The 27,386-nt window shown below is 39.7% G+C and overlaps 2 protein-coding genes and 1 long non-coding RNA gene across 8 annotated transcripts; all 3 read right to left on the bottom strand.

Moving 5' to 3' along the window:
- Positions 1-480: 480 nt before the first annotated feature.
- Positions 481-1,832, bottom strand: LOC103715943 (protein MIZU-KUSSEI 1). The gene has a single exon (XM_008803743.3). It carries the CDS (start codon positions 1,605-1,607, stop codon positions 819-821), a length of 789 nt encoding a protein of 262 aa, XP_008801965.1. The 5' UTR covers positions 1,608-1,832; the 3' UTR covers positions 481-818.
- A 6,237-nt stretch (positions 1,833-8,069) lies between these two features.
- On the bottom strand, positions 8,070-11,375 carry LOC120110367. The gene is made up of 3 exons (XR_005511298.1): positions 11,053-11,375; positions 8,637-9,025; positions 8,070-8,515 (listed from the first exon to the last, which is right to left on the bottom strand). It is a non-coding gene; the product is annotated as an uncharacterized LOC120110367 (long non-coding RNA).
- A 2,249-nt stretch (positions 11,376-13,624) lies between these two features.
- Positions 13,625-26,985, bottom strand: LOC103715945 (protein GAMETE EXPRESSED 3). Of its 6 annotated transcripts, XM_026808042.2 has the most exons (12): positions 26,272-26,971; positions 25,575-25,794; positions 20,915-20,978; positions 20,791-20,827; positions 19,411-19,740; positions 16,965-17,211; positions 16,408-16,692; positions 16,187-16,273; positions 15,525-15,557; positions 15,373-15,432; positions 15,158-15,300; positions 14,112-15,018 (listed from the first exon to the last, which is right to left on the bottom strand). In XM_026808042.2, exons 1-12 carry the CDS (start codon positions 26,494-26,496, stop codon positions 14,383-14,385), a joined length of 2,367 nt encoding a protein of 788 aa, XP_026663843.1. In that variant the 5' UTR covers positions 26,497-26,971; the 3' UTR covers positions 14,112-14,382. The 6 variants fall into 6 exon arrangements, with proteins under 6 accessions (XP_026663845.1, XP_038981568.1, XP_026663843.1 ...); XM_026808044.2 differs by lacking the exon at positions 14,112-15,018 and adding an exon at positions 13,625-13,867 and having other exon boundaries at positions 20,791-20,978; positions 26,272-26,985; XM_039125640.1 differs by lacking the exon at positions 14,112-15,018 and adding an exon at positions 13,731-13,867 and having other exon boundaries at positions 15,158-15,262; positions 20,791-20,978; positions 26,272-26,985.
- Between the last annotated feature and the right edge of the window lie 401 nt (positions 26,986-27,386).

Raw genomic sequence — 27,386 nt, 5'->3', positions numbered from 1 at the left:
GAATTGAATATTATTAAGTACCTTCACCCGCTATCATTTCGCCTGCTGTAGGAACCTTGACTACTGGAAATGACGATGCACCACTATCTCTCACGGTTTGACTATGTTCAGGCATTTATATGTCCGGCTATATTTAAATCCTAACCGTTGCAAAAAAGGACAGTTCATTTATTGGTTAGCAAAAATTAAGAGAAAAGTTGGCAAACACAACTATTCACCCTGTTCATCAAACAACAAAATAGACTTTAAAAAAAAAAAAAAATCTCCTCCTCCTGGTGCTGCTGCTCCTGTTCTTCCTCCCCCCCCCCCCCCCCCCCCCCAAAAAAAAAAAGAAGAAAAAATCATTTAGAAAAACTAACCCATCCAAAAGCATGGGATGAAGAAATTACTTCTGAGAGATCCATTTAGAAACACTTATCAGAGTGGATTCCTTACCTTGGATCCTCCTATTCTCCAAATAGAAATTATAAGAAAGAGATATAAACACATAAATAGCCAACTACAATATATACTCCCAACTTATACGATGTTACAACAATTGTTTTGACAAACCTTCAAGCCAACCACTAGTTTTAAGCATTACCAGTAGAGCACTATACCGCTATGGAACACCTTATCTACTAAATCTAACAAAACAGTCCCCAAAGCAAACGAGTTTATTACCAGCAGAATGGACGGGGAAAGAAGAAGAAGAAAAAGAAAAAGAGGAGGAAAAGGGCAAAACAGAACCAACCACCCAAAGTACCATGCTTACCAGAAAGAACCTAAATCTTTTTCCATGGCCAAGGAGAGAATAGGATCAGAATCCATTTGGATCATCAAACTCTTAGCAAGTAGATACTGAGCTCAGGGCCGCCATTGTTATCAGGGTTCATCATGTAGAAGGCCTCGGAGTCTTTAGATCCCACCACCCGCTCGAACCTCGCCCTCATGTACATCATCTCCCCCTCGGAGCTGGAGCCGCCATCCCCCGGCAGCACCCCTGCGCCCATCGACACCGGCTCGACCGCCCGCAGCACCCTCCAATCCGCCGGCCCGCACTCGCGCCGCACCGCGTAGCCGCACTTCTTCCCGTTGCAGTACGCGCGCCAAAGAGGCTCCTCCAGCAGCTTCCCCGCCGCCTTCCCGTCCCTCCGCTCGCACTCGAGGGCAATTCGCACCAGCCCCGATGCCATCTCCCTCACGAGCGTGCTCGTCGGCGTCGCGAGCTCGATGAGCAGCGCCGGGCACGACCGGGGGTCCACCTGGAATGCGAAGTGGACGTGGCCCCGGCGGTGCCCGAACAGGGTGCCGGTGACACGGGGACCAAGGCCCCCCAGCCGATGCCGCCGGGCAATTGCCGCTGCTATCACCGACCGGAACCTCGAGACGGCTACGGCAGCAGAGGAAGCCCCCCTTTTCCTTGCAGCCGGTGGAGCAGCCCCCACGGCCTCATCCTCACAACCATTCGATGAGGAGTTGGAGAAAGCGAGAAACTCGTCCTCTGCCTTCCCATCTCCATTCTTCCTCTCCTCACCCCCACCTCCCTTTCCGATAATCCGTTGGAAGTGCCTCTTGGAGAAGGAGAAGGATGACTCATGGGGGGTTCTCGCCATGATGGTCCTCATCTGCAAGGGAGCTAAAGACAACAGGAGTCAAAGAAACGAGAGGGAGGTGCGAAAGAAAAAAAAAAGAGTGGAGAGCGCGCTGAATGATCGAGGAGTAAAGACAATAGCGAGATTAGAGATTCCCTTCTTGTGTCTCCTTTTGGGCTTGGGGCTCATTTATTCCATGCTTCTGGTCCTTTTTGTCAGCCGCTGGGGTCCGTACTGGGAGATGGCTAGAGGATACTGACAGCAGGAGGGAGGTGACCAGACCCACCAAACTGCTTACAAGAAATAATTAAAAAAAAAAAAAAAGCAAAACAAACACAAACAGTACCAGATACAAGAGAGAGGAGGAAACAAAGGAGGGGCGATCGAAAGTGAGATAAGACCGTTGGTGTGAAAACCTTGGGATGGGTGGGCGGAGGTGGGCCCAGAGATGAGGGGAAAGTAAAAGAGCAGCTTTGACTGGCTGAGGTGCATGGCAAACACCTTAACTGCAGGTGAAGACACAGCAACCGTACTTAGCCTATGGGAGACAAACACCACAGCTGCTGTCTTCCTTGTGCTGGTCTCCGATTTGATAGGGGTCGGCTGATGGTCCCGGGGTTTCGAGGGAGGGGCACTTGGAGGTGCGGCACAAGCATATGACATGTCTAATGTATCCATATATAGAATCCTTTCTCGCCGAAGAACCTCTAAACTCTTCAACAGGCTTCTAATTTGAGGTCTGGTCTCGAATTTGGAGTAGATTGCAGTACTACCAACCACTCATTTAGATGCAAAAGCTGTCCTCCTTTCGCATCTTTGTGCATGCTATGTGATGCGAGACATGATTAGTTTCTCATTGTGCACTGTGCACAAGAAGACTGGTGTAGCAATTCATCAGCAACCATCCGATCGGAGACGATCGGTATTGTCAAAATTATTGTAGGTCTATTGGCTTATTTGTGATTGATTGTATCAAATATAGCCGTTCTTATCAAATTTCATCAACTTCTTACTACTGTTCTTATAAATATAATTCTCTTCTCAAAAAAAAAAGAAAGCAATCAATGATCCTACAGCCATCACCAAAAACATCTCTCTCGTAACTGGAAAGACCGATACAGGACGAACCGTTCATGACAAATACAGCTAATGCTAAACCTGGATCAATAATTTTAGCAACAAAAAACTTGGGAATATGGGCATGGATGGGAATAAGCAAACATAAGCGGCACTAAGATGGCACGATACACAAAGGAGTACTGCATCCGAGTACCTATCCTTTTTCTGTTGAAATCCTGGTAGGCTTCCATGGCTACAGTTATTACAAACAGATTAATGAATGCAGGCTCATTCATACACCGTCCCTCTTTGTGATTTCGCCTCTAGTCTGGGGTTGCATGGACAGGAATCCTTGGGGTCCAATTCTTGCTACCAGTCTATGATATCAAGGTGATAATAGAAAGCCATGCTAAAGAAGTATGAATTGGGGCAATGTCAGAGAAATCCATTTGAAATTTCGCCGGGATGGACTTCATCGTTTCGATGAAGATGACCTCTCCGAGCTCGTAGTTAGTAGAATCAACTTGCAATTGCGAAAGATAAACTCTAATGATTAGCTGATATGGAAGAAGTTTTTGACACACCTTGAACTGGAAAGCCATCATAGCCGAAGTCATGAGCAACCGGCGGTCCTGGCAGTTCGCCTAATTTAGGGTTGGAATGTTCCTAAAAGGCAAAGGTACATTGGTCCATGGAAACTCAATTATCCTCTTCCCTGGAGGTTCCAGTCAAGCACACCCTGTTCATTTATTTTAGCCTACTAGTTGGCATATCTAGGCTGATCTTACACTACATAAAAAAGACATTCTCAGAGTTAGCCAACACATGCCACTAAAAGATTTAACGAATATGCACACTGATATACATAATATAGGAAATTGAGTAAGACTCTTCATTTTTAAGATTGGGAGACTGATTCAGACATTGTAAAGATAATTAAGAGTACCTTCCGAGCATTCTTTGAGGTTGAAATCAAAATATGAGATGGCCTTTAAATGATCTAGCAGTTCTGCTGCTAAGAGTTATGGAGTAAAAAGGATATCTTTTATCCCCAAAGGTCGCAAAACAGTTTTTCCAGCACCAAATTGATCATTAAACAGTGCAAAAGGCCGTCGTTGCAGCAGGGTTCAGAAGTTGTTCGACCAGGTGTGAGCAATGACAGGAGCATGATGCAAGATACATATAAAAGTTAAACAGTACATAGAATAAAAATATGGAAGCAAATGGCAATGTTTCTATAAATGGACTAAAGCCAAGAGAAGGAAAGTTGATAGGCTTGTCTGATATTGTCCGAGTATAGTTGCTCCCCAAACACAGTCAGCCTGATGTCCTTAATGTTCGGAACGAAACAGAGATATTTAATAATGTGAAAAACATAGTAAGACAATGGTACGAATGGACAAGATCCTAGTCAGAGCAATATGTTGGAAAAACGACCCAGATTCATGAGCCTACAGGTGAAGGAAGACCTTCAAACCTTGCACAGACTATTGACTGATTTTTGCATCCACAATGCTTCTCACTATTTTTGTTCACAAACACCTCCTTTTCCCCCCCTCTTTTTAGAGAAAAATACCTGCATGTTTGGACATGCAGTAAGGTCACAGATTCTGTCCAAGTCTAGGGAATGTTTAAAGGATTACTCTTGCACCTCAGTTGCATGAGCATAGACTATGACCGATAATGTCAGCCTTCCTAAATGTCAACCAGCCTTCTAGGTTCAGCATAGGCCCTCTTTTGTCTAAAGTTGCATTGGCCTGTATGCTGAGACCCAATTTTAGAAGGTTGATGTCAGGTTGACCACTTAAAACAAGAATCAGCTTAGACATTCCAAGGAGCCTCTACGGGTTAGAATTATGCTTCCCTAGACAACCTATTTTGATGAAAAGGTTGGATGGTAATGACCATCTTTTTGACACTGTTATATGAGCTTATGCTGATGACTGCCTACCATGTTTTAAGTTTGTGGATATAGGGAAGAAGAAAAAGGAAATGCATGTCCAACACTACAGTGAATTTGGATTTATACATTAAGTTGTTATGGAACTTTACAATAGATAAGATATCACATAAGACTTTAGGAACATAATCATACCTAAACTGAGTTCGGGTTATCATTAGGGCTTCTAGATCACTTTCATGGGAACTTACTCCCTCAAATCTCACGCGTGAACAGAAAAATGGATGACAAATATCTGCATGGAATTAATACTGAGAAAAGAAGAACAATAAGATCACAATGGCATGATTCATATTGCAGGAGGAGATACTGCAATTCTATTGTGATTAAGTTGTGATTTCCATTTGTAAGGTTGGAGATAATATCGTTGTCAAAGTACCTGAGATCTTCTCAACAGACAAGATTTGAAATCAAGATGTGCGGATCTTTGCCTTTTTGATACACTAACACTGCCTGTGGTATAGCATCTATTAGAAAATTCCCCTACATTCTACAACCTCTCAGAAAGTCAAAAAAGTGTCTTGAACTGTGGAATCAATATCAAATCAGTGGAGAAGGCAGTGCAATACAGCAAGATTCAGATGTTATCAATCCAAACTTGAAAGACAAGGGGGAAACAAAAGATAAAATAACATTTTGGAAGCAAATGATATGTTTCAGAAATTGGAAAAGAATTCAGGATAAATTGTTCGAGCTCTCTTATGCAATTTAAAAGTAGCTATCTCCTTTAGTCTACATGATTAGCATGATATAAAAAAGCTTCCAAGTACGGAGAGAACTATATCTACAAAGTAAAGGCCAGCAATGACAGAAGAATAATCAGCGAGATATTAAAATAAGCAAGCAAAATCCTATCATACATCTCATTAGGGGTTAGAAAAATGACATTCCTCGTATTTTTTGCGGATATGTCAGCTGAAATGTGAAAACAGACCTACACCCTGATTGTTATTGTCTGCATTGTTTTATACTTTTAACTATTTTTAGAACATACATCCTAACTTTGTTAGACATTTTTGAGATATATGTGTGTAAATATACACATATATTAAATGCTAATATTTTCTTGAGAGAATAGCTAAGATGGTCCTCTCGCCTTCAAAATCAATGATAGACCATCCAAATTCAATATCTAAACTGCTGAACATGATCTACACAATAAAAGATATTCATAAACCAAATCATGTGTTTTGATAATCTCTAACCTACGCATTATAGTAGTACAAAAACAAACACTATTAATTGCACTAGTGTGATAAGATACACAATAGGACATATAAATTGAAAATTCACTTTATGGATCATTATGCAGACATCTGAAAACATGGTACATATAAATTTAATAGGTCTTAATGGATTAGATCGTAGTAAAACATACATGGGATAGGAATTGTTGATAAGAGTCTCCTCATCTCTAGAAATTTGTGTCTACAAAAACATGAGACAATTCTTCTGTGATTGAACATGTCAATAAAGCACCTTATATTTCCTACAATTTTCAAATATTGTTTTAAATTTTATTTCAAGTGTTCTACATGGATTTGAATTCATGAGAGCACCCATTATCATGATTCTATCAAATGATTTCCTAACTATGATCTCCCCTTGTTGCCCAAGATGACAACCCAAGAGGGGGGGTGAATTGGGTTTTTCTAAATTTTTAATGCTTTAAAAGTTTTCTTGTTAAGAGCTGTGGAAGCTTTCTTAAGTTACTTGTGTGAACTTACCCTAGAGCAAGAATCAAATATAAAGCAAGAATAAATACAAGAACAAGCACAACACAAACAAGACAATGTATAGTGGTTCGGTGCCCTCCAAGCACCTACGTCCACTCCCCAAGCCTCTCCTTGGGAATTTACTATAATTCCTTGGATTACAGTTGGATTGTTTTCCGGGCTCACAATCCAAAAACCTTTACATTTTGGTTTTCCGGGATCACCAAAAATCTATGTTGGTTTTACGGGCTCACCAACGAACCTTCACAATTGGTTTTACGGGTTCACCAACAACTTACGTTGGTTTTACGGGCTTACTAACAACCTACGTTGGTTTTACGGGCTTACCAACAAATCTTACAACAAGAGTAATAAGTAAAGAATGAAATCTCCTAAAAGAGCAAATAAGGCAATTATAAACTACAAAGAAGAGTTTAGAGAATGTTTATCACTTTGAAGGAGCTATTCTCTTCTTTGTCAAGCTTGCTTCACTTCACAAGGGTTGGCGGAGCTATTGATGACTCTTTGAAACTGCTCAACCACTTCCTTTTGGCTCTTAAGATGAAGCAATTGAATGAGGCTTGCTTTTCTAGGGTTTTCTCTTGAATGTGCTTCTTGATTTCCAAAAGCTTACTTCCTCTGATGAATATTCCCTCTTAAATACTTCTCCAACCTCCAAATAGACCTTCCTAACCGTTGGATTGAAGAAACTAGCCGTTGGGAGTCCAAAAAGCACTTCTGCACAACTAGCCGTTATGCTTCTGCCCGTGCTTGGGTCGACCCAAACTTTCCTGGGGTCGACTCAAACCACTGTTCATCAGACTTGGGGTCAACTCAACTTTCACTGGGGTCGACCCAACTTTCACTGGGGTCGACTCATGCTACATTGGGGTCGGCCCTCTCAGGAAACACAGAACCTTATATTTCAGCCGTTTTTCACTGGGGTCGACTCAACTCTTTTTGGGGTCGACTCAAGGTTGGGTCGACTCAAGTTCAGTTAGGGTCGACTCAAGGTTGGGTCGACTCAAGTTCAGTTAGGGTTGACTCAAGGTGGGGTCGACTCAAGTTCCATTGGGGTCGACCCTCTCAGGGATTTCAGAGACTTGTTTTCTTGAAGCTTGAGGATGGGGTCGACTCAACTTTCACTTGGGTCGACCCAAGTACTGTTCATCCTTGCCATTAATGCTAGAATATTGCAGAATTTTTCTAAACGTGCCAGGGTTGACTCCATCTCTTCTAGGGTCGACTCCATCTCTGTGCCAAGTGTTCCAAAGGCGTGCCATTTCGTTCCAAGGCGTGCCAAATGTATCGGGATCGACTCCAAACTAATTGGGGTCAACTCTAACCATGTTTTTCTGCACTTTAAAGGTTAGTTATGCACATTGAAACAACAATATGATATTCCAAGCAAATTACGATGCATGGCACAATAAAGTTTCATACCCTTAACAGTAGAAATTACAGAATTGCCCTTTTAGGTATCTTTAACGTGAAACTTTGCCAAAATAGATTCTTGAGCTTTCTACCATTCTCTATTACAAATTTTATCTCGTTATCAATTCTTGAGAGTGGTTTTGACCATATATTCTTAATGTATCGTGAATATATCGAGGGTGTGTCATTTATCAATGATGTATCGAATATTTCTTCCTTACTCACTTATGTACTGGATTAATTGAGTTAATAGCATTAGCACTTCTATATGGCCTCAATGGCTTTGTAAGCATCAAAATAACACTAGGATCCTCACCCCTGTCTTATAATCTTGCCAACAAGCCGTTAAAATATTTATGACAATTGATGCTCAAAAAGCCTAAAAGTGCTAAACTTTCTGTATAAATATTTTAATTATCATCATTATACAACTTAAATTGATAAAAAATTCTGAAAGCATCATTGAATGCTTGTTTCTATCTTCTTAGATGGATGGGCACAATTATTTGTTCCTGTGGAATCTACAGGCAGGCAGATCTCATGCACAGTAACTTTTGGAACAGGATGCAGCAACTCACTTCTCTTATGATTTAATAGTTGAGGATATTGTGCCAGTTCATGCCATAATGTTCAATTTGAACAGATATCTTGCTAATCAGTGCATGAAACTTGCAGCAGGAAGGAGGAACAAGCCTAACCTTGGGGTGTTTCTGATACTGGTGCAGCAGTTCATTGACAGCCATCCAATGGAAGTTGAATGCCATCAAAGAAATCTGCCAGAAATGTAGACAGGATGAAAAATACAGCAATAAGATTTTCACTACAAAGAAGAGATTTAACAACCAGGAATTCAGATTTCAATAACCACAAGTTTTACCTACGAGAAAGCTTTACCTTGCTGGGCAGATACAACCATATGAATATGACGAGCACTATACTTCTATTTGCGGCTCCATGTGAAGAAACAACAACTGTCCATACTACCCTTCCTGACTCCAGATTTAAGTCTGAAATTGAACAGAAAATAAACCATTTCACTTCTGTGATTTTCCCAGTGCTTTCATATGACAAGGGCTACCATGGTATTGATGCTCCAGATGGTTGTTGGTCTATGGCAGCACTTGGAGAAATTATAAAGATTTACGAAAAAATTTTGCATGCCAAAACCCTTTTTGTGCAAGTCTGCAACTGATGAGCAAATGCACCTCTTCACTTCTACCATGTTGCCTATTGACTGGACTATATGAGCTTCTGTGGCACCATTCTTGAGACAGGCTGTCACCCTGTGCCACAGAATGAGAAGTTATGATGGTACAAAAGGAGGGGAAAAGCCAAAGACTAGCTGTTTGTTCCCCTATAGCAAGTTGCAGCACATATGAAATAGCCATTTTACAATTGCATATGAAATATGGCGCAGCTGCTTTGAAACCTACTGAAGAATATCCAAGAAAGCAAGAAGGCAAGAAACAAAGTGTTGTTGCAAGTTGAAGTGCAGAAGCAGATAGTAAAAAAGCATTTAGAGAGATAACACCTCAAAACAAGATTGAAGCATGTAGGCTCAACATTCATATATACCAACAAACTTCATGGAAGAGAGCAATGTTCTTGATAAGACAGAACAGTTATTTTATTTGCAAACCAAATCTAAGATATTATACATGAAAGTATGCAAAATGGGCCAGATTTACCATTTTCACAAATACAGGCACAAGACAATAAGAAACTGTTGCTTAGATAATTCAAAATGCATGTTTTAGAATTTGCAAAATTAGCTCTCTCTCTCTCTCTCTCTCTCTCTACACAAATGTGTGCTTGAAAATCAGAACTAAACAAGTAAAGGAAAGTTGGATCATTAGTATAGGATTGAAGGATTTATCACTTCCCTAAAGTTGTGGTTGCCTCCATATATTCAGGGTCATACAGTTCATCTTACCAAAATTCAAGAGCCCAATCACCAACACCAGTGATCTCAGCACACAAATTCAAAGCAAGACAAGCCCTTCCATCTTTTTGGCAAGAGATTGCAAAGTAGACAAAGGAAGCAATGAATTTTTTTTTTGCAGATTTTGAAAGGCTTAGGATGCAAAAGATCAAATGGAAAAAGTGCCCACAATCCTCCATCAGGTAATTGCTTAGAAAATCTGCAGAACATAATAAAATTAATTAAATAGCAGTAGTTGGCTTGGCCGAACCCTAATGCACCTGCTCGGCTTGGCTCAGCACCTCACAATCATATGAAAGGACGGACCAATTGGTGCATGTGAACCTTAGTCAAGAATCCCTTGCATGTACAACAAAGTACAGAAAGGAGGAATTAGTTTCCTAATATGAGACTGAAAAAATGCAGCAACATGCCAATAACTGTTAGCATGGTACCTCTCCCCTAGTGGGCTTGCCCTTGGAGGAGGTTGGGTGTTTGAATCCTTGGTATTGCTCAAAGAAGAAAAAGGAAAAACATAGAAACATTAAGAGACATCATTATTTTGAAGCTTTATCAGACTTAAGGATCGATATAATAGAGAAAACGAACCCCAAATAAAGCACTCAATTGATCATCATAAAATCTAGAAAAATTGTCAATACATTCATAGAAATTCTTAAGGCACAACAAGCTCTCTCTCTCTCTCTCTCTCTCTCTCTCTCTCTCTCTCTCTCTTGTTTTTCTGTTGGTCCTTGGAACTTATCAATTTGAGTTAGCAAGCATAACATCCAAAACTTTATAATACCCGTAATAACTGATATATAACAGCAATAAATTATAGCAATGCGCTCCTAAAACATATGGACGCAAACATAAGAGATCAAGCAATGACGAGCCCCATCTTTCTCTCAAAAAAAATGGAAGAAGTACGTGGAAACAAAGACATGAAAAGCATACACTTTGGAAAGACTGCTAAATACTACACAAGTCAACCAAGTTAGCAAATCCACACTTTGGTGAACTACGAAATTTAATAGCTCAATTAAGCAACACTTTTCTTCTCCCAGAATCCTCGACATAGTAATTCGAATCTGTTTGAAGTATAAGATAATGCCGGACATCTCAACTACTACAAAAATTTAAACAATACACGTTAACAACTTTCAGTAACACGCCTAGAGAACCAATTAGAAAGATATTAAAAGGGAATTCGAGCACAAAATTAAACATCTAGCAATTAGAAACAGATTAAAAAGGAGAATTCTAGAAACAAAAATAAGCATTTAGGAATTTTTCCAAGAGTTATGAAGGAGTAGAATCAAGACCTAAGCATTTGGTCCTACTGTTTGAGAGAGGAGAAATTAGGTTTCGGAAGCGCTTCTTCCATACCTGACAAGCTTGAAGCCATCGACAGATAGAAAGCGAGGAATTTGGGAGCTTTCAACGTCGACAATTGCTCCCGCCATTCTCCGGGAGAAAGAATAAAAGCAATGAAAGTACCCTGAGTCGAAACTCACGAGTTCTGAATGCCGCGTTTGCCATTTTTCGTACTGGCTTTGGGAGGTCAACATCTCTTGTTTCTCTCGACGGAGGAAGCCCGCCCTTTTCAAAAAAAATTTCTCTTTTCAAAATTAATCTATTGATCAATAGGTAGGAGAGCATGTTTATTTTCTTGTATAATGTACTATGCTACCGTGCCATTCCAAGTTGAAATCAAGTGCCAATAGCTCGGTGGATTGTATTAAGAATACGTTCCGTTGGGAGCATTGAATGGGAATGGAAGCGAATTACTTTACTCCTATTACGGTTTTTTGATTGGGAGAGCCCTGCTTCGATTCTAATTCCAAAGAAGAAATATAAATCACTGAGGTGGTAGCCCAATAGAAGTGTGACCTTACTTCCAACCAAGTGGTTTCGAGTTCGAAACGCACGGGCGTCGATTAAATTGTGGAGACCGGATGCTCGCTGCTCGGACACGGGGTCTGGAAGGACGTATCGCTCTGCTAGCAGCTTCGGTGGTGCCAAGTATGATGTACCCACATGTGGTATTCGCGCCGGAGTCCAGGAGGTAACCAAGCCGAGCCCATGGGTGGGGAGGATATGAGTAAAACCGACCGGGGTGCCCAACACACGGTCATTTCTGCCCGCATCGAACATTCTTCTGGCGGGGTGGGGGCCCAACGAGGACTGCTACGCCGGGATGGGCGTGTCCCTTCCTCCCCCCTTCCCCCTTTTTAAAGCAAAAAAAAAAAAGAAGAAATATAAATATCCTAACTTTCTAAAACTCAATCCCTACTCTCTCTTCTAATACTCAAATTTCATTCTAATTCTGATTCTAATTCCTACTCTCCCCTTAAGGCGGCCAAAATTGGAAAAGAAATCAAAATAAATTGGAATATAATTTGGAATGGCTATGTTCTCCAACATATTTAGTTTTTGACTGAAGTCGAAATCAGAATCAAAATGAGAATAGGATTTCCATTCCCGAACCCAACTCTTCCCAACCAAATATCCCCTAAACTTTAAGTTCAACAGGATCCAAAACCCGAACCTACTAAGTTATGGGGTCTGCTTCATATGCCCCTAGGGTGCTGATGTGTTGGATCACTAAACTTTTAGATAGGCTCTCTCGAGTTAGTTATTAGTGATGATCTAGTATTTGGTTCATGACTGGAATCAGAATCAGAATTAGAATTCAAATGAAATTTGAATATTAGGGAAGAGTTGGGATTAGATTTTTAAGGCTAAGCATTCTCATTCTCCAATGAAATCAGAATGGGAAATTGGGAATGAGACTCCCCCAACCAAATGGTTGGAATGAAAATCACTCATTCCTATTCCAATTTCGGAGGCCAACTCTTCCCAACCAAATATGACCTAAACTCTAAGTTAAATAGGATCTAGAACCCAAATCTACTAGTGCCCCGTTTAGCATAACTGCTGGTGGGTCAGAAAATACTTTCTGACTTTCCAAAAGTACTTTTGGATAGAATAGAAGTATTTGGTAAAAAAATTAAAAAGTTGTTTTAGTGTTGCCAGAAAGCTAAAATAGTTTCTTGGGAGAAGCTCTAAAATAAAGATTTTTCGGAAAAGCACTTTTCGCATGTGTCGAAAAACTATTTTTATTTTTTATTTTTTTTCTCTTTGGACCAAAATACCCATAATAAAATATTATAATTACAAAAAATGTCTCTTTATATTATAAAAATCTACAGAAGCCCCAACAAAGAAACCAAGAAATCCAAAAATTAATTCCTAAAAGTATTATATTAATAAAATATTAATATATAATGATAATAATTATAATATTTTTATATCTTTATTATTGTATTATGCTATAAATATAATATTATATTACATTACATCATAATACATTGATATGTTATATTATATAATATTAAATTATGTTATATTATTGTGCTATAGTATACAACATTATATTACTATATTATAATAATATTATATTAAATTACAGTAATTTTATACTATATAATATCTTTATATATTAATATATATTATATTTTATTATGCTTTATTTTATAATACTATGATCATATGATCATACCAAAAGTTCTTTCTCAATTTGTTTACCAAATACATATTAAAATTTTAGAATACTTTAAAAATATAGTTACCAAACAACAAATAGCTTTTTATAAAAGCTCTATTTTCGAAAGCTTTACTGCCAACAGTTCTGCCAAACAGAGCCTAAGTTATGGGTCCGGTTCTTGGGCCTCTTGGGCACTCACGTGCTGAATCTCTAAACTTTTAGATGGGCTCTCTGAGGTTAGTTGACTAGATTAGTGGATGACCTGTAATTTGATAGGTTGGGTCCCGATCTGTAGCTGTAGCTGTAGCTGCCGCTTTGGAGCGAGCTGGCTGAGTTTTGTCTTCCCATGACGAAATGGCAAAATGAATACTGGCAACGTGGGACTATGACAATGCCTTTGCAAGACTTTGATAATGCTTATGACTGGTCGAGACCTCCTGCTGGCATCCGATTCCAATTGAGATTAGAGTGAATATAATATGGGAAAAAAACACCAATTCACTTGGAAATACGATACATTTATGCTATATGGATAGCAAATGGAGATGAACACCAAATTTCCAAATTTCCAAGTCTTGAATCCCTTCTTTTGACTCTGTTAATTGTATTAATTTTCTTCCTGTATGCAAGGAGTTTTCCAGTGTTGGGCCATACCTGCGAAAAAGAAAAAGGAATTTAAGATATATCCTTCTTGCCACCAATGAAGGATTTCCATCACTCTGAAGTAGACATTCCCAACCCTAGAGCTACCACAACTCTAGAGCTGGAACCAAACTTCAACCTCAAAGAAGGGGGGGAAAGGCACCTATATCATATATAATAAGTAAAAAACGGTTTTGAAATATACATCTTTGTATCAATAATACATTTTGTGTAAATCAACAATTTGTGAGATGCATGAAGACAAACTTACAGTCATTAGACAAATAAACATCATTCAAACATAATGTTGGCACCTAGAAACCATCACTAGTAGAAAAGAACACATCAAAGCAACACCTAACTGGATTAGATCAGTTTTCATAATTAAGTCTGGTTCCCCTTCCAAGTTATCCAACCAAAACAAGAAAGCAAGCGATCAAAGTAAAATATAAATTTAGGAGTCACTGAATACGAGCACATGGTGTATTAATCAAACATACACGAAAAGTTTCTGTTGGTTTCCCATTTCAGTTAGTTGAAGACAGTGTCCTCCTCCTCTTTAACCACGTTCTCCTACCCATCCCTACCTGCATGGGTTCCATCATAAGCCCCTCACCTGTTGAATGCACGTTACTGTCAATCCGGTGTTCAATGAACATTGGATTCATGAATACCCTTGACCCCTCTGTGAAATCTGATGACTCCTCCCCACAATCCCCTCCAGGTGTAAAAATTCTGCTCAAAGACCCAGCTTCCACCACTGCTTTAGCTTTTGTTGCTGACTTCATTTCTCCATAGCTATGCCCATGCTCCTCTTTCCTGCTACTACTGTTACTACTATAGTCACTGCCACTGCTGCTTTCTACTGAGGTAGAAGTATCGCTAATTGTGTTAAAGATGGTTACACTCTCTTTCCTAGAACCATGGAATGAGTGGCTTTTGGTCTTCCCATCATATAAAGGCAATATAGAACCTCGCTGTGAACCAATCCTGTCCCTACCCAAACTATAAGACGTAGACAGTTTTCTCTCCACTCCTTCCTTAGCTCTAACTATTTCTCCCAATTGATCCAAAGCTTCATTGGTCGTGGCATCCTCAGCTGCCTTTTTCTCTAGCTCTGAGATCATCTTGCTGAACATTTTCCTCTTGCTATGAAGAGATCGCTGCAATTTTTTTTTTTTTTTTTTTTTTTTGGGGGGGGGGGGGGGGGGGGGGGGGGGGGGGGGGGGGGGGAAGGAAAACACATTAAAAACACAAAAATACCAAAAAAGTGGTGCTGGTAGTTTTTTTTCATGCATTTACCCTCTTCTCAAGGAATCTCCCAAGGCCATGATCTTGAAGCTTCTTCTTCCTCCAAAAGATGCAACAAAACCGGACAACTCCAGCTAATGTTATAATGATCGCAAACTGGAAGAACAGGAACAGCAGAATTGCTCTTTCATTGCCTAACATAAACAGAAAGTATAAGAAAGTGATAGCAGAGTATCGAGGAAAGAGCAAATTCAGAAATAATTTACCAGTGTCCATGCTGACAAACTTTGGTTTTGCCTGTGAGCAGGTCCAGGCAATTTTTTGACCTGGTAAAACAAAAGGAGTAAAGCATAAAATGCATATGAAAGTACTGGAGCATAAATCTAATTAACCATACGATGGGAAAATTGATAGTTACCTGTTGTGTAGCATGGCAGTCTATTCCCAATCCCTGAATCAATTTACATGAGCAATTTTAAATAATACCATTCTATAAGTGGAGTAATCTGTGAAATCTGTTGTTAAAAATTTGAAGTCTGACACTGTTATTGTCTCAAATATAAGATTGATCATTCCTTAACTAGTGTATAAGAACAAACTTATAAAATTAGATGGATAGTTAACACCAAAAAGAGTGTTTTGAATATTTTACATAGCATCCGCACTGATTCTCACAAAATTTTAGAGTACACATAAGACGTTGGATGAATGCGAAACTTTCATGTAAACTGTTCAAGGTTAATCTCAGTTTTAAAAACACCCTGACTCTTATGTGTTTTAAAGCTACATAATCATAGACTGAAAAGATTCAAAAATACAGAGTTGTAGTGCTGATTAAGGGAAAAAATGAAGACATGATGATGAAAGTTCCAGAAACCTAGAAATAGCTCAATCTGCTTAATTACATCGTCCTAAGTAGGTAATTTTTATGATTGGATTATTCTGAGTGGCTAAAGTATAATGCCAGTAATTTTCAGATTTTTGTGTGATAAACCTGCTACACAGAGTCATGAAGAACAAAGATCTTAGATAAATGCATGCATAGAACATGAAATCAGTGTAACGAGAAAAACAACTCACGCCCTGCAGAAAGAAATGTGAGAAGAATCCTCTCATCTAGCATGAAGTAGCGTAGATGGCTCTTGGACAACAAAGATGACAATTCCCCTGATACATGCATACACAGTAAAGAAACAGACAATGCTCATTACTCCTGAGGCATTTCATGCACTGGAGCTAAGTACAAGTAGGAATATATCAATAATATAAATGTAACAAACTAACAACCAACTGACATTTACCAGGATACTTTCCTGTCCAGTAAACAGTTCCAGTAGCAGGAGCCAACAAACTGAATATAATGTTTATTGGCTTCATCGCAGATATGTAGGTATAATTACCAATAATTCGGCTTGATTTTCCCTCCATCACTGTCTGAGAGATGTAAACTCCAAATCCAGAGCAGTCCGCGACTGGACTAACTTGAATCACAGAGTTAGGTGCAGTTGTTTCAAGAAACTTCTTCAGATCCCCATTTGGTGAAAATGAATACAGAAATCCATCCAACGAGCCAACAGACATCCAACCTTGTTTATGAGTTAAATTAGCAAGCTTTCAGAAGTATGCTATGATGAATTCTCCAAAAAATAAGAGAGAGGGGGGGGGGGAAGAGAACTTGTTAAGACTAGAAATCTATGAATGCATGTAATAGGCACAGTAAACTAATATATTATTAAATCAGTTCTGCAAAAGCAGTTTTCTTGCGACAGATTAACATCAACAGAAGCATTCTAGAAATAAAAGTTTCCACATGAATTTACACAAATTGAATTTGTAGATACTATGAATGGTTGTTTACCATTAGAATCCACGACGGGCGAGCAGTTTTCTGTACTTAAGGGGCCAACATTATTTTGCCACAAAACATTTCCAGTAGAAACATCGAGTGCCATCACTAAAGCCTTCTTGGGAAAAATTACATACAAATGTCCATTATTTCCAGATGTAATTGTCAGCAACTTGTCGACTGAACTAAAATCTTGGATCCATCTAAAGTGTGGACTGTGTATATATAAAGAATAAAGTTGTCCTTCAGTATTTGCAATCTGCAATTGCAAGTAACCATTCAAACTCCATAAGCATGCAAAAAACAAAAGTTCTTGAAATTTAAGGTGAACTATTTCATCAAGTAAATAGCCAGTAACATCTTACTGTTTTAACAGATCTTCGATTTGTTAAGATATCATCCTATCATATTAATTATCACTGAAGAACATGTCTATCAGGTGTAGAACTGCAGATATCAATGCCAACGATGAGCTGTGAGACCAGAGACGCGTTATAAATATAATGCCATGCTTCTTCATTTCAGTGATAAATATATCACTGTTTTCAGCTTTATAACTCTTCTTTGATACTCCACAAAGCCAGGTTAAATGCTAAGTCAATCTCATCTAACTTCTATCTGAGTCTTTTACATGTCCTACTATTCTTTATTTTTTTTATAACTACCCAAGACTTTCTTCATGCAGTTGTTTCCTATGATGGATTTGAAGACCCAGGATTGCCTGTCATGCCACTGTTCTTGCTTTTATATGTTGGATAGGCATCTACTGGCAGGATATAAGGAAGGTAGTGCATTGTTTCCTAGTTAAATAATTAAAAGAGAATAGAAGAATGAAAACATTGTGCAAAGTTCTGTTTCAGCCAACCACGTTCTCATACATAGTTGCATTGTATCAAATTTGCTATGAATAGAGCCCTAAATAGCTAAATTCATCATGAAAGATACATTAAAGGAAAACTGAAGGAAAGAAAAAGAACCCAACAAATATAATAATTTGCATGGTTCACTAACAAGTGGACTTAGCTCATATTCCAAGTACACAAGATTCAAGTATGTAGCTGTACCATGTCAGGTACACTAATAACTGTAAAGTATAACTGCTTTTTGTATGGAAATTTTTTTTTCTAATTTTTAAGAAAAATCACTTCTCTAAACCAAGAGAAGCACAGGATGGATGGGCCCATGACAACATCCAAGAAATGCACCCAGAAGACATTCCAGAAAAGGCCACCAACAGGGATATTTGAGAAACTCCCTCAAATGGAACACAATCTAACGCAGAGCATGTGAAGGAAACAAGACTCTCCCTTTTTTCATGGTGAATTCCACATTTGAATAATGGCTACCATTACACCGGCAGTATCTGAATTGCTGAAAATTTATGAACTTAAAACAAATCCATCGGTTTTACAATATATTTGTATGTGTGGATCCTGCAAATCAAGTCCCGTAAGATACATATATCAAGTTGATTATTTCTGTTTCTTTTGTGAACTAGATATTAAATTATGACACTGAAAGTTGATAATACCAAACAATTCATGAACTGGGTTTTGCCCCAGTGATCACGCCCCTCTGATAAGCAACCGGATGTTCTGGGATTGACTCTTGGGTGGTGCATCCCTAATAATTTGGACCTGGTGGCAGGTGGGTCTCCTTCCCTTTTTCTCAGAAAAATGTCACCAAACAGTTTATAATATCCTACTATTTGACACTAAACTTATGGCACCTAGAATGCAGTTCATGATCTTCTCTAGTCATGCATTATATAACTTAATCATGTAGTTTCGACCACCTGTTCAATTCACCAAATTAGATATCATACTGTAAATCAACCTTTACAGTCATTTCTCTTCATGTATCTTGTTCTCTGTAATTTCTATTCACTGACATAATGTAATCATTTGGTGCAGCAATGTTTCTTAGGTCGCAACAGCATGCTCTCGGTTCATCTTGGCTGCCTTAATGCTCTTTCCAGGTCAGTAACTTATGCTAACAAGTTGCTCTTAAGGCTATAGATTGACAAAGTTACCTGGTTTATGAATTTAAAGAGTATCTAAGTTTTATTTCGCCTCTGAAATGGGCAACTTTGCAATACAACTAGAGAAATATTTCTCAATAATTTCCTTAGGAGTACATCGCAGTACACTTTAATTTGATAACACAGATGCATTAAATGTTCGCCGAAGTTGAATTAGAATTAGATTGACTTAATAACTTGGAAGTGTAATTAAAATTCTAGAAATATATGTCCTCAAATTCTCCAAGAAAGAAAAAAAAGAAAAAGCAGTAGAAAGTATGTTGCCAAATTCTCAAATAAAGAAAAAGGAAAAAGATAACTAGATGAAAGAGATCCTCATGATCAACAATATTTGTGAGATTAGGAAGCCAATAGAATTAAAAATAATATTTATAACATTAATCCAAGAAGTTAAAATAAGATAGATAGAGATCTTACGTAAAGGGCCCCCTCGCACTGATCAACGATAGGAGCTGAACTAAAATAACAATCTGTTATATTTTTCTTACAGCCCTGACGGTAGCCAAACCGGTAAAGTACTGGTCCAGCACTCCAAAGAAGTTCCCCATGAAGAAGGATTGCAAAGAGTCCACGATTCTTTACAGTAACGAAGAGAGAGGAATACAATATACTAATTGAAAATCCAATAATTTCCCCTGATCCCCCAACAGTTGAATTCTGACCAAAGAAAATTTTGACCCTAGCTTCAGAAGTTCCAATATTTGAGGGTATTACTTGCAGAATCCTGTCTTCTGCAATCAAATATATCTGCCAGGGTTGTACTCTGTCAGAATCATTACCTACAAAAAGTTGTTGTGAAATTAACATATTAACTACAATACGAAAGGAGACAGTCAAATAACATGTTGATTTTTGGACATATATATAGATGACAAAAAGTGGAACAAGCCACTGCACAATTCATTCACAAAGCCTAAGGTGATGAAACTAAAAGAACTCATCATCCTTGTCAAAATAATAGACATAAAAGGAGGCCTCTGCTAGGAATTCTTGCATATACACATGCGGTGCATTAGAGTAGGATAAGTTATAAGTATCAAAAATAAGTCCAAGTAAAGAATGATATTCTGGTCAAACTTAACACTACTATACATCGGACTGGGACTTTTGGGTCCAAGCACAACCCAAATTTATAAAACTTCAACCTAACCCTACCCAATGAGCAAGTTGGGTTGGCAGATTTCAGGTTGAACGCAACCCAAGTTGCACCACTATTCACATACAACCCTGTATCTGAAATAATCTTCACTCTAAATCATCTGCAAACAAATGAAGTTCCATTGTCCAAATGTAAGGTAAAGGGATATATGATGCATCGCAACGAAACACATAAACCTTGAATTTTTAAACAAGCCTTAACCCATCTATAATGGACAAGGCATGATCCACTAAATTTTGATGTGTCACAACCTGCTCTCAACCATGCATACAATTAGCTTGCAGATGGATACTTAGAAATCATAAAGTATCATGTATTTGGAACTACATCTTTCAATGGAGGGCATATTTGCTTCTCAGAGCACGGTATAGTTTCCAAGCTTGGGTTGTATAAGTGATTCAAAAAAAAAAAATGCAAGAAATAAATGCCCTAAATGCATACTTCTCAAGAATATTTTACAGTTCACACATTAAAACAGTTGTTATTTCACAAACCAGACTACATCAGAACCCTATTTCAAATAATACTAAGTCTATGAAGCACAAAGAGAAAAGAAATTTAATTCCAAATGCATTTGAAGCTCTACTTACATATCTTTATCCAAGTGATGCATTTTTAAATACAACCAAAGAGTTTACCTTCCCTCTTTCATCAGCAACAGGGGTGATATCTGTTCTGCATTCATAATGAAGAGGAATAACCCATGCAACTGTACCATTCTTTTCAAATGCAAAAAGATTCTTTTGAGAACAAGCAATAAACCTTCCATCTTTTCTGATAAGAGGATTTGAAAGCCTTTTTTCAGTCTTCACAGAAGGCATTTCAGCTGGGGGAAAATCATAACATCATATGTCACCATAGTGGAATGTACTTTTGAGTGTTCAAATGATGATTGAAGTGCAAGAATGATTAATCTGAGAAGACATTCTATCTAGAAACATCATACAATATACTCAGTTAATTCACACATCACAACCATTCCATCTCAAAAACTCTTTTTTTTTAAAGTGAATCAAATCTCAAAAACTCACAATGTACAAAAAGTTGCACTTTCATGTCAGTTCACTATGCTTTTACTTCATTGTACCAATTAGGTCGAATTTTATGTAGAAAATTAGTAGGCTATACATTTTGACGTTGGAAAACAAATATGATGTCTTCAAGTAAAAAGGAAAGGCATATAAAAGAAATGGCCTTCCATCTTAAACCCATTAAACAAACCTAATCCCCTAATTGTTTGAAGTTAATTTTATGAGTTGTCTTCACCATGTATCAGTTAAGGCTACATTCTCTGTCAACTTTTCCACATTTGTTCTCGCAGCTTCAATTTCTGACATTTATGGTTTTGCCTCTTTAAATATTCCATTAAAATAGAAACACATATAAAAGAAATGGCCCAATCTAATGCAGTTTCCTTGAGTTGCTCGGTGACCCAACAAGCTGGCTCTACACATCCGAATGTACAGTCTAACATGTGATGTTCAAATTCACTAACTAAAACTAAATTAAAAACCTACTACATACATGACATCTCATGAACCAAATAGTTACATAAAAGGTTCTGTATTGCCCATGGGTCAAATTTTAATTAAGTTTCTTCTAGTTTAAATCAGTTCTAATCTCAACATGCTTGAAAAATTATTAAAAACCAAAAGCATCAATTATTTTGGAGAGAAATAATAAAATAAAAATACACATGGATAAGCCACCAAGGCACCAACATTTTTTTTTCAAGGAGACTTGGAAAAAATGAGATGATACAAGGAGACTTCAAAGAGGGAAAGCCTCAAAAAAACATAAATAAAAAATGAAGAAAGGAGAAGAAGAAGGAAGGAGGAAGAAAAAGGGGAGGCAGGAAATACAAGCCCAAGCAAAAACCAACACAACCCAAATAAAAAACATGATTACAAAAGTTTACTGAGAATGTTCATATTGAATATCTCATCAACTGAAACAGACTTGGAAGAAACAACAAAAGTTTATATTATCCTATTTGTTGAGCCAAGCTTTTGGACAGCCAAGTAAGGTCCAAAGAGAAACCATTAAATCTACCGAAAAAAAGAGCAACCATTAAATCTAGCTAAAAAACAGGCAATCATTAAACATGGGTTTATCTCTTCCTCACCCTCCACCCCACAACCCCCCAACCACCACCCTTGGCTTTTAGAATCTGCAACCATGAATCCATTTTTGTACTCCTAGCTGGCTTCCTAAAGGAGAATGTGAAAACAGTCGTACATGTCTATGTTTTGCCAAATTGTCTCGAAACCATATTCAACCTTATACCAATATACGCTTCTAATGCTATATGCATCAAATTCCACGTAAAAGCCTCCAATAGCTAGTCATTATTCCGTTCCCTCATGCTACAATTATTCAACCATCTTTGTTCTCAGATTTTGAATATAACTAGCATATAACCTGTGCAATGCGCGGGTTGCAGTTTTTTCTTTCTTTTTTGTATTAGATATTAGATTGTAATGATCGTCACAGTGAATTTAGAGAGAACCCTAGAATTTGTATTGGGCTTGACCAACCCATTTAATTACAAAGTCAGCAAGCCAGCCAAGGTTGCCTCCTCGAACCCACGTAAACTTCATCACTGCCTATGGGTTGGATGAAGGGAACCTCGCATATATCATAAAGGAAATTTAACTTTGTATTGGAGGCAAAATGGAATTTACTGTTCTTGCTAAGTTTCTTTTTGGTTCATCAATCATCACACCATCATCATTTCTTGGAGAGTTCACAGTCTAGGTAGATATCTTCACAGCATAAAAACACATGTTGCTCAATTTCTGACTTGAAGTTGCCCATATCTTTAGACCTTCCTCTGATGGAAGGCCTTTGTAGTTCACGAGGTGAACTAATGGCAATCTATACACAAATGAGAACATCCATTTAAACCATCGTAGGATGACCCGCCTGTTACCCTACACTTACCTGATGGGAGCTCTCGGTCCCCAAGCCCCACACCATTGCCTTCCGTTGTCTCTTGGCTTCTTGCCGGATTGCAATGCTGCCGTGGATCGATAGGAAGGTAAGCGCCAAGGTTTAGCTCGTAGGAATTGGAAGTGGCAACAAATTCCTACGCCTAAATAAATTGGATCACATACTCGGATGGATGGAAATTGATTGCCCAGTGGCTATTCATTTGAACTAAAATGAGGATTACTAAGTACAAGTACAGATAAATAAATCTAGTGGGGCATACAAGATTTCCGCACTAGCCCAATCTAGTAGAGGTAGACATTCCTCTTGCTAGCCTAATCTAGTGAGAACTTGATGTGGTTCTCCTTAGCCCAAGCCCTAAGGCCGAATTTTACAAGTGGACTCTCCACAGGTTTCTTCACAATCTGGATGCCCCGCACTTCTGCCTTTCAAGGATATTTATAGACTGCAAGGTTGGATACAGTTGCTGGGATGTAGTTGCCCTTGGCTGCAATTGGCTGCGATTGGCTGCAGTTGGCTCGTGGGATCCGGCTGACCGGGCCGCGCATCCTGAAAAACTGGGCGCGCACCCAACCGAAGTTCTTTGCAATGCTCCTCGGTCTTTTGGAACCCTCGGGGTGGGATTTGGGCAGATACCCTACTGGTATAGTAGGGGGTCGCTACTGTGGTGCGTCTTCCGTGCCACACACACCCGCACATGGCCACAGCCATGGGCGCCCGCGCACGGCCAAGGCCATGGCTCGGCCAAATCCATTTGCAATGCACCTCAGACTTTGGAACCCTCGGGGTGGGCTTTGGGCGGATGCCTTGCTGGGTTGGTAGGAGACCGCTGCTGCGGCGCGCCCGTGCACGGCCAAGGCCACGGAGCGATCTGGCTCGGGCCAAATCCATTTGCAATGCTCCTCAGTACTTTGGAACCCTCGGGATGAGCTTTGGCCGGATGACCCGCTGGGGTAGTAGGAAAGGAATGCCTCATTGGGGTCGAACAAGAGAGCACGCCCTTACGCGCGCGGCTGGATGGGCGCGCAAAAACTTGTGTGTTGCGCGCTTGGACAAGAGCGCGCACGAGCGTGCGCGGCTGGTCGAGCGCGTAGAAGTTTGTGAGTTGTGCGCTCGGCCGTTGCCTCATTAAGTTAGCACGCGCGGCTGGCCGGGCGTGCAAACACTGGTACATAGCACGTGTGGCCGTTGCCTCGTTTGGCTAGCACGCGCGGCTGGCCGGGAGCGCAGACACTGATGCGTAGCACGCTCGACCTCTGCTTTGCTCGATTGGCGCCCATTGTGCTGATGGGGCGAATTTTGGCACGCGGGCTGGTCCTATGTGTTGCTGCTAGTGTTGTTGCCGCGCACAGACGCGGGCCTGTGTGTGTGCCTGTTTGCCTTTGCCCCTTTTGGCCACCTAAGGCTTGGTCAGCCTCTAGGCTCATCAGTTGCCCGATCTGGTCTCCGAGTGTTGCCTGAACCTCGCCTGACCGAATGCCATGGCTATGCAGTTTTGGGGGGTTTCCATCAACCCCACTCCATCTTGGCCAGAACGTAGGCTCTCGTGTAGATTGTCAAAGCACTCAGAAATGCTTTGGTGGTAATGTAACTCTTAATGTACTATTAACAACCCAAAACAAATAGTAGGATGCACAATTGAAAAGGAAAAATATTAATTATAAGAGTTGAACACATTGATAAGATTCAAATTTGGCCTAATCTAACATAGATTTCAATGATTTCATCCTATCTTCTCTATGTCCCTATCTGGCTATATGCATTGTGAGCTCATAATAAAAAATTCTTTATCAAAACGTGCATATTGGGCCAATACTTTATCGTCACCCTACGTCCGGGTGATGTTTGGCCCTTGCACAAGAACATAACAAAGGAAGATTGATTTGGAAGATGATTTAAATCCAAAAACTTTTTTTGATGCGATGGCAAGAAGCCTCTTGGGACTCGAACTGGCAAATAGAAACCTCCATATGTTTAGGGCAGTCAAAGCAAAGGCTGAGCGTAAGCACTTGCCAAGTTTCCTTAGACATTATATGTCGGTTGAAGATGTGAATTCAAGGCAATATGCTAACTCTCCCACACCATTACATGTTGATTGATTTAAATTCAGGTGCTATAAGTTTCCTGGACTATTATAAGTTGATTTTTATTAACTTTGATTAACTAATTCTAAATAACGTCTTGCAAATATCAAACCAAAAATTTCTATGTTGTATGCAACCATCGTGCATATTTTTTATTCAAATATCAGAAATGAAACCAAAATAATTATGAAAATTAATATTATTTAAAAGTTAAAACTATTGAAAAGGTGCAAAGACAAAAGTAAATTTGACCATGACACAATATTGAAGTATAGACAATCTATCTTTGAAAAAAAAAAATATGCTTGCATGTCCCTGAACCCTCAATACAGAATTTACACATGGATGCCTACTAAATCAAAATGGGATTGTAGTCTCAATGTCACCTCGCTTCACACGACGGTCGGCAGAAGTGACCGAGGAGGAATCACCCAAATGCTTAAACTCTTGAAGCTCCTTGAAGTTGAGCCGCGGCTTGACCCACACCTTCACCTCGTACAACTTCTTTTTCCCTGCTTCCATCACCTCCAGAGTCAAATGGTGGAGAGCGCCCGCAACCACTTGCTCTTTCGCCTTCACCACACGAACAAACTCAAGAAGCGCATTCTGCATCAACATCATCAGAAAACGTGATCCAATTAAATGCTACTGGAAGATTTTAAAAAGCACCAAAATGTTAATAAAAATTTAAAACTGAATAATAATAATAATAATAACAACAACGAGCCGCAATAAATCAACCGAGCAAACAAATAAATGGTACAAAATTCTTCCATGGGGATATACAAAAGCGGAAAAAATTCAATATTAGCCTGAAGCATTTTTTCTTCGTGTTAAAAAGAGAGGAAATGCAAATGATCAGAATAAACAACCTATACACATTAACATTTCCCGAAAGGGTTAACTTCTTAAAAGTCCTAAAACGGCCCCAGCACTGGATCATGATGGGACTGGTTTTTTTTTATTTTTCAAAGAAAATTCAAACTCTGGCCGAGAATGGTATCGGCATGCGCACTGGAGTAGGTGTTATAGAGGATGGAGTTATTGGATAAGAAGGAAGAAAGAAAAGAAAGATCGGCGAACCTCCTTCTTATTGTGTTCTTGGACAGCGAAGCGGCCGAGCTCTTCGATCTCGATGCTGTTCTGGTTGCCCTGCGAGTCACGCATGCCTCCGAGGGTGGCCATCGTAATCGAACCATCCCCTCCTTCGTGGAATCCAAAGGACGCAGAGAAGATCGACGAAGAGCAGCACAGGAGGAGGAGTAGGAGAGCAAAGAAACGGGGGTTTGTTTTAAAAGAAACCATCATCCTCTGCTCTCTTTTTATCAGAATTAAGAATCAGCGTTTCTTTTTTATTTTAACGGTGCATTCGATGCAGCCTCAAAAAGCGCGGGATGGTAATTTTAAAAATTTCAATAGATTTCGGGGGAGGTTGCGAGGTGGTGGGGCCGGATGACATCAGACGGGCGGGACGTGGAAGAGTGGCGATGACTGTTTCCACGCACGCCCACTCTTCCACGTCCTGCCCCTCGCGTTGAAATGGAACCATATAGCCCGAAAGATCGAGATGGATCGAGATCAGAAGCAAGAACCACGAAGGCGGAATTGATTCGGAGTTAGAGATCGGGGGACGCAGAGAGAGACGAATACCTTGGATCATCGGAGAAGCGAGGAGGAGAAGCGCGACCAGGAAGGAAAAAACCCTAATCCCCATGGCTCGAAGGGGGGAGGCGATGGCGGGGGTTTTGGTCGCTACGAAGGACAGGAAGCCCAAAAGTCCAGATTGTTGGGCCGGCCCAGGATCCAAAGAACGACGCATTGGGTCCTCGAGCCGTAAATTCCCAGCTGTATGGATCCAACGGTGTCAGCGCTTGACGGGGCCCATGCTGCTTGCTTGGCGCACGAATCAGACGGTGTCGTTTGCTTTATTGGTTGATAAGGTTAAAATAATGGGCAAGTTAGTACACAGTTTTTTTTTTTTTTTTTTTTTTTTTTTGCTAAAAGCGGGTACTTCATATAGTACGGGTACGAATACACCCAATAAAGTCAAAATACAAGACCTCACGGAGTGCCAATGGCAGCTCCGCCTCTCCTGACCAGAGGGCATACCCCGAGTGGTGGGCCACATGGCCAGCCACCCAATCGGCTGCCCCATTGGCCTCCCTGAATACATGTTTGGCCAAGGTGGCCCCTCTAGT

The sequence above is a fragment of the Phoenix dactylifera genome, chromosome 4, assembly GCF_009389715.1.
Source record: "Phoenix dactylifera cultivar Barhee BC4 chromosome 4, palm_55x_up_171113_PBpolish2nd_filt_p, whole genome shotgun sequence".
NCBI classification, from domain to species: domain Eukaryota; kingdom Viridiplantae; phylum Streptophyta; class Magnoliopsida; order Arecales; family Arecaceae; genus Phoenix; species Phoenix dactylifera.
The sequence above is the reverse complement of the archived record's forward strand: the minus strand, read 5'-3'. Positions and strand labels throughout refer to the sequence as shown.